Below are 10,478 nucleotides of genomic sequence, written 5' to 3'. Positions count from 1 at the left end.
TTGAGTCTCTGCTTTAGATACACAACCCTGTTCAAAAGATTTCAAAGGAATAAACTTGGGCTTTTCAACCAAATCTCTTCCCATTATATTTGAAAGGAAATTGACACTTTATACAACAGTTGAATAATTGAATTTGAAAAGCGACGTTCCTAGTGTGCCTATATTTAGCATAAATGGGGACTTTTCACTGTTTGTATCACTCCGCTTCTAGCAATAATCCTAGCTACTAAAGTAGAATTAAGCAAAACCATCAGATATAGCAAACGATACATTTATCACAAATAAAACAATTAAAGAGTTTCATGGAAATGAAAAAAGGAAGAAGTGACACCAATTTCACCAGAAGCAGCTTTTACGAGAACAAACCAATGTAGGCTAGCTAGCTAGCAGACAAGCTAACAATATGTGTAACTGTTTCTGGATCTATTTCGACTAGCGGAGCTCATTGTTTAGGCATATTTGTTTTTTTTAATTCAGAAAACTCGTATGAAAGCAACATCGATCTTACATTTGTCCAGTGATATAACGAATAGCATTATCACGTGCGTGATTAAGCCGATCCACAACCGTGCGATATTGTATACTTAGTGTAGACTCAGATCATTTACATCCCCATTTGGTAGTGTCACATTTTTAAAAAAATGCTGGAGTATTACTTCAATATGTACATTAAAGCTTCGCGAAGCAGAAAGCTTTACTAACACACGTTATATTGATCTTTCATTTAAAAGAACATGATACTAACACGTCGTGTTAAATCACTGCAGTGGACACAGCAGATGTTAATGGAAATTGTTGTATTGTTAATAAATGCCAGCGTGTAACATGAGAGAAAACAAACGACAACAGCTGACAACATACAGGTGACACTTGCTGCTTCATTAAACTCTAATTCATGTGGAAAAATTCACACACACACACACACACACCCACACCAATTAACAAAGACAGAACCATTTCATTTCAGTCTAGAAAAACCTGTTACATTTATAAGCTGAGCATTAACCTAATCCACCCCTACACACACACACAGTGTATAGAGTTGTTAAAAACATCTACACATCAACACACTCTTCATGCTGAAAGTATGAAACAGCCGTTTGAACAATTTCCTCAAATGCAAATCCATATTTATCACATGCTTCAAACACGAGTTCATTTTATGCTTTGACTCGCTAGAAGAATTTTAGAAAAAATTATATATTAACACACTTTTTAATTTTTTTTTCACTTTAAACTTTACTTTAGAAAAACTCTTTGTTTTGGCCTTGATTCATTCTGAAAATCTGGGTTAAAGAAGTGCAAATTATTTAAAAAAAAACCTCAATGCATTATAGTACATTATTACCTACAGTTCCCTTCTAAGCGCTACGTATTAAAGAAAAAATGCAATTAAGAAAAAATAAATCACTCGAATCCAAATCGAATTTTGATTTCCAGTTAATGTATTTTTGTCTTTTAAAGAAATCGAACAATTTTGCACATTTTACTCATCAACATTTAATACACATCACTCTCATAACCTATCATACTGTACTGTAGCGGGATTACATGACACACGTGTTACAGAGTTCTGGGTTTTGTTTTGTTTTGTTTTGTGAAGTAAATGAGATGAATGAATGCTTGCTTTTAGGTATTTTTAGTAAACAGCACCTGAATGCAAGAACATTTTATACAACTGCTAAAAACAGGCTGGATTTAATAATTTTGCGATGTTATAGCGACAGTGTCTCTGCAATAAAAAGAGAGAGACTTTATATATAAAAAAAAAAAAAAAAAAAAAAAGGGGGGGGGGGGGAGACTGGCCTAAATGGAGAAATCCAATGAGAATTGTGGTCTCTTCATAAAGCTCTAGGAATGCTACTGATTCAACCGGATTCACACACAAAAAAAAAAGCAGAAGAAGAAAAAACATTAAGTCTGTGGGCAAACAAATAAACTGGCCAAAGCCTTCACTTAAACACCAAGCACGCAACTGGGAAAGGTTTAACGTTAAGCTCTCAAAAGGATCTACATTACGTCCACCTCACACCGTACCTGCCTTATAATGGCATCTTCTCTAATCATAGATTTCAAGAATAAGCACATTTTTATATATATTTCAGAGATATGGTTCATCTATACCGTTAAAAAAAATCATCATACCAGTCAAGATAAAGTTCGGAGTGCACTCAAGCCATCAAAAAATTGACTAAAGAAAAAACATAAATGACCTGTTAAAAAAGGTTTCTATCAATCCAGTTAGTCTCAGATAATCTTTATCAGATTCTCGAATAGTGCAAGATCATTTACGGAAATGTTAATTCACACAAATATGAATCTGATACTGGGGATGTGCTGACAATCCCATGTTAATAGTCCGGAGTATCTTGATTACGAAACTGATAGCGATGGAACATCAAGGCCATAAACTTAAACATCTTTCACGACTAATATGACTGAAAATCCGATCTCTCGGCTTGAATACTGATAGTGAAACATAAAGAAATGTTCAGAGAATTGCTTATGTTATTGTCTGATGCATCAGAGTCGATTATGTGAACAAAGTGGAGGTGGGATTTAATATATATGCAGAGAGGTTTTCTTATTTTTAAAGATGAAATGACGTATGAACGCTAGCTCTAGCAGTTGAACAAAGGCGGTGTCAAATATGCGATAAAAGAACACACACATTTCTGAGAACTACCGCAAATTTGCATGTGTGAGAAATCTGTCAGGAAGCTTTTGTTGTGTTGGTACATAATGGGTGAAGATTCAATTCTAACTCATGAGACAAGTAAACACATTAACCCTTCACGTCAAAAAGCCATCCAAAGATCGGCTCCATCAAACAGTTTAAAACAAACACGCTGCCACATTTGAGCACTGTATTCATTTGCCACATATCAAAATATTCCAATAAGCGTCTTTCATTTGTCTCTTGGATGAACGTAGAGATGAGAGGCTTCAAAGTCATGATGCCTTAACATTAAACCACAAGAGGAAAGGTAAAATGTCAAGTTCAGATTGTTTAGTTTTCTCACAGTCCAAAGACACGACTGACACATCCATAGTGTGTGTGTGTGTGTGTGTGTGTGTGTGTGTGTGCCCTGTGATGAACTGCCACCTAGTCTAAAATATTTCCTGTATTGAATATTAGGATACGTAGTACAGACAATGGATAAATATTTACTGGTAGGATTCATTATAAATGCTTATAAATATAAATCTGTGGTGTTTGTTTAGTCAGAGATTGCAATCCATCCCACGAATGGTATAGATCCAGCAATTAAAATATCAACTGGCGTTATCAGAAATCGTGGGTTCTTATCATTAACGCTGCAAGACTACTATTTATAACAATCACGCAAGTATTGTTATTATTACTATTCAGCAATGATGAGCACAAACAGCGTGTGATGCCAAATCAGGAGAAAACAGACACGGATCTTGCAGCAGAAGAGGAAGTGTAGCATGTTAGTAAAGACACTGCGGTCACTATGAAATATCCCCCACTTCCTGAAGACATGCTGCTTTGAGAAATGCGAGGACCAGAGGGTTAGAGTATGTGTGAACCAAGTGATATGCACTTGTGAGCACGAGTGATATGACAAGACCGCACGAGTCTCGTGGGCATTTTCCGACCCCAATCCTCTTCTCTGGGCAGAAAGAATTTCGAGCAGTTACAATTAACATTGTAGTTTGAATTTAACATTGAAGTAAATTCGTCAAGATTTGAAAATCAGTCTCAAGTCTCTATACTCTGGAAAAATGAACTTTTTTTTTTTTTTAGCAAAAACTAGGCTAATAACACATCCTCTACATGACTACCATTTCTTTGTAAACAAAGTTGTCTCTCCAACTCATGATGTTCTTATGTACTCATGAACTCTTATCACGTCGGATGTTATTTGCTGTTAATTCTTTTCAGTGATCTTTGTGCTGTAACTTTTCCAGCTAACATTACACATTGCTCTGTCATCAAAGGCATTAAAAGGCATAAAGGCAACTATGGAAGACGTTCTGTTCATTAAGTGTTCATTTTCCTTATGTATAGGACTTCTGGAACACCAAGGAGTTTAGAGAGAGTTATATCATGTATTAGAAAGACGGACGCTATAGTAATCTGAAACGATCTCAGTTAGATCATTTTTGCTACTAAAGAAACAGATCTATAATACACGGGGGCTCGATTAAAAAAAAAAAAAAAAAAAAAAAACTTTCCTACAGGTGTACAAACTTTTGCACACATGCTTGGTATTGACTGAGGTTTATCGTACATTCTTTTATCTTTGGAACGTGCGGCTCAGAAGCATTGGCACGACACCTTGTGTTAAAGGAACTGGGATATTTTAAGCACGTACGTTTTAATGACGTTAAGTGTTGACAACTCCAAATAGGACGGATATTTTGTGCGCTGCTAGCTTGGTGAGATTGTTGGCAAAGAGAGAGAGAGAGAGAGAGAGAGAGAGAGAGAGAGAGAGAGAGAGAGAGAGAGAGAAAAAGAAAGAAATATCGCTCTCCTACCTCCTCTCTGGTTTATTTATTTATTCTTATTTATCCTTTACCTGAGAAGAAGTTTGGGGAAGTAAAACTTCCAGGAGCAATAAATAGACAGCTGAGTGAGTGCATGCCAATTTGTCCCGTTCTGACTCTCAAAATAATTCCACGTGTACATGGTGACTGACACACACACACACACACACACACACTAATAGTGTAGAATAGAAACAGTGTTGTTGGCAGCAGCAGTAGCAGCAGAAGCAGAAGTCTCTCGCTCTCTCATTTTTCCTCCTCAGGCTCTGTCTCGCTGCTCATCTCTTCCGTGCCTGTGCTGAATCAAACCCGAGGTCTCTTAGATCTAATGAAACGCCCTCCACTCGCACACTTCTCTCATGCGTAAATACGGGAGGATGCCGTCGAGTGCGTTTCCTCCTCCAGCCTCTCCGGAGAGGGCTGCTGCACCGGCTTCATCACACCCACGTAGTCATGAACGCCAACCTCGTGGTTCTTCGCTCGGATAGCAGCCATGTGAAGCTTCTCCAGGAAATCAGGCATGCCTGAGACAGAATGAAAAAGAAAAGCAAACGTTGAACATAGAAGCAGCACAGAAACAGACAAAAGAGAGATGGAACACACACACAGACTCTCTCTCGCTCTCTCACACACACACACACATACACATACTCTGTCTGTGTGCGTGTGTGAAAGAGAGAGAGAGAGACTCACACACACAGAGAGACAGACACACAGACTCGCGCACTCGCGCACACACACAGACTCGCGCACACACACACCCGCGCAGACTCGCGCACACACACACCCGCGCAGACTCGCGCACACACACACCAGCGCAGACTCGCGCACACACACACCCGCGCAGACTCGCGCACACACACACCCGCGCAGAATTGCGCACACACCACTCACCACTAGACACCATCCAGCTCAGGCAGTAACGAGGGAAAACCGTCTGAGGATCATCGCTGTACGTCAACAGATAGTCAAATCCATTCTGAGGAAACATGACAATCAGATCACACAACATCAGACTGAAACAGATCAACTACTAATATATATACCAGTGTATACATAAAAAGATGAATGATGAATAAATAAACAGATGTATAAATAAATAAAATATAGATTTAAGGTATGCATGGTTCAGTGGCAGACAGAATGCTGGACAGATAAAAAAAGATACACAAGTAATAAATATGAATACAGGCAGGAGCAGACAACACTGAGGCAGATTTATGGACTGGCAGACAGATGGATTGATGTACAAACATAAAACAGAAAGAAGAAAAGGCACTAAAATGGATTAGATGGAGGGATGGACAAATGTATTACTCAGATTAGAAATATAGAGGGAAAAGTCGATGGACACAAAAGAGCGATGGATAGCCAAGATGGACAGACATTCATAGAAAAGGATGGATGGATGGATGGCTGGATGGATGGATGGATGGATGGGAAGGGGGTGTGGATTGAGGACAGGACAATCAATCAAAAAAAAAAAAAAAAAAAAGACACAGACACACACAGACAGACACACAGACAGACACACACACAGACACACACACAGACACACACACAGACACACACACAGACACACACACAGACACACACACAGACACACACACAGACACAGACACACACACAGACACACACACAGACACACACACAGACACACACACAGACACACACACAGACACAGTCACAGTTCTCTCACCTCATCAAAGGACTTGTGGGGTCGGATAACCATCCTGGAGCGATACGAGTGAACTCGGATAAACTCTTGCATCTCAGGAACTACAGGATGTTTCACAGCTCTGAAACACACAAACACACACACAAACCCCTCAACAGAGCTGCTATTTCAGAAAGAAACATTGCTTTAAATAGTCAGGGTGAAAACACTTACCTGGACACCAGGACCATCAGGTTGTTCTCTACGTCCACTTTGTAGCGGCGCACGTACACATAATCTCGTGAGTACATCGGATACTGTGCCAGGCAGACAATGAAAAACATTTCAAGTTGGCCAAGTCACTATAATGTGTGTTATTTACTTATTACTTATTTATCTTTAAAACAATAAAGAATACCATGATGGGTTGGAATACCCATAATGCACTGTAATGCAGGTCAAATTCACACACATCATAATACACCACTACAAAAGGTGAGAGGAATGTGTGTGTGTGTGTGTCTAAGAGAAACATTACTTCTCCCTCCCTTTGAGAGAAAATAAAAACAGGCTGGTGAAGGAATCATTACTTCCTCATAGGTTTTAGAATACAAATGATAAGAGGCTACTCTTTTGTGGATTTTTTACCACATAAAATGCAACTATAAATGGAAAAAGGTACGATGCAACATTCTCTAATAGGCAAAAAATTGTGTAAGAGTACTAGAACGTATTAAAAATTTCACTCATCCTAGGTCCTTTCGGAAAATAGAAACGTTTGGATAGAGTTCAGGGGCCAATATTTGTAACCATCTTAATCATTCGTATGTCTATTAAACGCTATTAAAAAATACATTTCTTTTAAACTGTGCTAAAATGACAAATTGTGTCATACGGAGAGGCTTCATGCTTACAGGGAAATGTGTGGCCCAGTGGACGACTTCTGACCCCGTGGTCAGGTCCCGGTCCACCACCTCCAATTTGATCACCAGTGCGTCCCACTTCTTCCTGTATTCAGTGTCCAACTACAGCGGAGAAAAACACAAAGAGGCATGAGAGACCTTACTCACAGATGTTGAAGACAACACGAACACATGCAAATGTCATGATAAGTTTAGGTGATAAGTTTAGAATCAATGGATTTTATTAAATGAGATTATTATTAAAGAGATAAGCACCTGAACATTGAAGAACTGTCTTGGAGTAACATCGGTGTAGGAACCAAATACTACAACAAAAGAAGCAGTGTTGTATAAAGTACTTGAAAGCAATACTTGAGTAAAAGTACAAGTATCGTACTAGAAAAAGATTTTGGTAGAAGTGAAAGTTACCTTGTAGAATATTACGCAAATAAAAGTATTAAAGTATCTGATATTTAATGTACTTAAGTATTTGAAGTAAAAGTAAAAAGTAAAATTTCAGTGATTTTCGGTAGACATAAGAGCAGGGGCGGTTCTAGGATTTCATCTTTAGGGGTTTTAACCCTCAGTGAGAATTTAAAACAAGAAGAGTTTTATATTATATATTATAAGTATTATATATTATAAGACTACATAGTAAGCCAAAAGTTATGGTATTATTTAATGGCAAAAGTAGACACCAAAATTTTATGCATGATGTAATGATGCCAGTCTTGAATCAAATCAGTTCATGTATGTGTGCATTCTCTACAAACAGTGTGTCCAATGAATGCACTGTCCAACATCATTAATAAAAAAATTCACAAGACAAAGACCAAATCAATAAATGTTATTTTTATTTAATATTGAATGGATTGTTTGCATTAATATTTTGTTTGTGCTATCAACTCTGGTAATAAGAATAGTGAAATTTCACTGCTTTTGGTTGCCGTCTTTGCGGCTTTCCGCCGATTAACGTTATATATGCCTCCAGCTCTGACTGCACGTGCACGCTGACGTTACATTACAACACTGAAAAGAAGTAATGAGGACAACATCAGTCTGGAGTTCAGCATCAGTTGATTGCGTTATCTGTGACATGCTCACTATTACCGCTCACCTCGATACTCAAACAAATGGCTTCCTTCAAAGGGTCTCCTCCACACTTTAAAGCTCTTCTTCTCCATTACAATCTCCCAGCCATCCTCAGCCTGCACACTTGCCTTCCCCATGGTGGCCTGCTGCTTTACATCATCCAGAGCCTGGAGTTCCCATGCACACCTAACACACACACACACCCCAGGACGGAAGAGAGAAAATTGATAACGAGGGATAAAGAGAGAGTGGAGAAATGGGGGAAACAAAACAAAGGACAAAAAAGGAAAGATTACAGAAAGGAAGGAAGAAAAAAGGAAAAATAGGACACTTAAAGAAGAGGAAAAGGGAAGGAAGAAAGGAAGGAAGCAAGGAGAGAATAAAAAGCAGTACTTTGAAAAGAATAAGGCTGGTGATCTCCTCATTTAGCGGTAAAACTTACATGGCTTTAAGACTAACCTTCTAATCTCATCGTCTTTTATCTTCTCATCCTCCCACATGAAAACCCCTGCGAGGGCAGCCAGCAGTTTGCCAGTCGGGGCCTGCCTGTTCTGTAGTCCACGCCAAATGTTGCCCACCAGTGTCCGCCTGCTCCTCTCAGAGTAAAGGTTCGAGTAGAGCTCTGCGATCTGTAATGCTCGCCTCAGCCTCTGTCCAGTCACAAAGCTGCAGTGGTCAGCCAAGATAGACAGAAGCCCTTCTCGCTTCTTTTTGCCAGGGACGGTCTCACCATAGCCTCTTCCTGGTTTCTGGAGCCACGTGAAGAGAGACTCAAGCCATGCAGCAGCCCCAGACTTATGAGGTCCTGCTCCACTGCTGTGTCTGAGAGCTGGTGTGCAATGCAGACGAGAGCTCATGCTGCACATGGGAGCACGCTGGAAGGACTTGAACATGTCTGTGTGTGTCTGTGTGTCTAAGTGCAACTTAAGAGGTCTTTTTATTACGTGTAGCAGGGATCACAAAGCTTGGACAGGTTCCCATGCAGGATAAGCAGCTAGCACACAATGTCACGCAGTCCACATGGATATACAGCTTACTGTCGTGACCTACACTAAATTACAGATGAAATAACAGTTGTATTATTCACAAGTTCCCTTATTCATCCAGAATTCATCCAGAAACTGGAATAAACACAGTGAACGGTTTGACATTAGCTAACTAGCCAGCTAGCTTCGTAACACTACAAAAGCCTTTTAAAGAAACCTACAGATATTATAATAATAATAATAGAATAGTTTTCAGACGGTGTTTACGTTTTGTTAATATATAACGTACGTGTAATTAATTCTTCTCACCAGATTTTTCCTACTTTTTAATCCTAACTCTCCCTTCCTGCCCTCCTCATGTTCTCAGGGACAGCGCACGTCCGCGTCCATATTGTCATGCGTGCTCGGTGTTATGAAGATTCTGTTTGGTCCAGGAGAGCGTCCGTCAACTTTTCGCCTCCTACGCACTTTCCGGTACCGCCCATATGTTGTTCGAACAATTCTGATTGGTCAGAGCTTACAGCGCGTGCAGAGCTTATCTGAGCCTCTATATGTTGCTTTATCCTTGTTTATATAAGTTTTAAGGATGTTTAAAATCCTCGAAAGAAATTATATATATCAACATTTAAAACATTTGCAAAAAATGTAATTAAACAAATAAACAGGTTTGAGATTAACAATAAAATGTAGGGGGAAGGACTCCAACTGACTTGAAGGTTAAAGGGTCAAATACAGACAGACAGACAGACAGACAAATACACAAACAGACAAATACACAGACAGAGAGACAAATACACAGACAGACAGACAGACAGACAGACTCCTTGTACACACAAGCATACTTGGCAATAAAGTTCTACCTGATTCTGATTTTGAGTATTCATACAGAATCTGAATCTGAATCCAATTCAGAATCACAACCTAGGCAAGGTGACAGCAAGAATCCATGATATGTGAAATTCAAAACAGACAATGTCTCAAGCTCAAGGTCGTACCAGGGACACCAAAATAGTGAGGCATTGCTATCATGCTACTTACTAAAAGAAGTGTAGGACATATTTGCCGCTTTATTGTTACACTGGTGTAGCTAACAAACAATACATCCCTGCTTCTGCCAGTGAAGCACTGTGTAAACTGCAGGTCAAGAAGTACAATCTCACCTTATATTATATTATGTAATACGTATGATGGCAGATTGTGTATTAGCCCTAAACACCAAAGCTATAATTTACACTGACCACCAGGGGGCGGAGTGATATCTCCTTTCACTTTACTAGTGTAAACATTTCTAAAAGTTTCTTCTCCAACTCTGTTTAAGTGGACATG

The 10,478-nt window shown here is 39.2% G+C and overlaps 1 protein-coding gene across 2 annotated transcripts; it reads right to left on the bottom strand.

Moving 5' to 3' along the window:
- Window positions 1-782: 782 nt before the first annotated feature.
- Window positions 783-9,555, bottom strand: stard7 (StAR related lipid transfer domain containing 7). Of its 2 annotated transcripts, none has more exons than XM_060896049.1 (9): window positions 9,476-9,555; window positions 8,626-9,217; window positions 8,192-8,352; window positions 7,351-7,400; window positions 7,087-7,197; window positions 6,407-6,489; window positions 6,215-6,314; window positions 5,410-5,494; window positions 783-5,039 (listed from the first exon to the last, which is right to left on the bottom strand). In XM_060896049.1, exons 2-9 carry the CDS (start codon window positions 9,057-9,059, stop codon window positions 4,873-4,875), a joined length of 1,191 nt encoding a protein of 396 aa, XP_060752032.1. In that variant the 5' UTR covers window positions 9,060-9,217; window positions 9,476-9,555; the 3' UTR covers window positions 783-4,872. The 2 variants fall into 2 exon arrangements, with proteins under 2 accessions (XP_060752032.1, XP_060752033.1); XM_060896050.1 differs by having other exon boundaries at window positions 9,462-9,533.
- Between the last annotated feature and the right edge of the window lie 923 nt (window positions 9,556-10,478).

Source organism: Tachysurus vachellii, chromosome 20, assembly GCF_030014155.1.
Source record: "Tachysurus vachellii isolate PV-2020 chromosome 20, HZAU_Pvac_v1, whole genome shotgun sequence".
Classification (NCBI taxonomy): Eukaryota; Metazoa; Chordata; class Actinopteri; order Siluriformes; family Bagridae; genus Tachysurus; species Tachysurus vachellii.
Note: the sequence above shows the minus strand (reverse complement) of the source record. Positions and strands in the feature narration are given on the sequence as shown.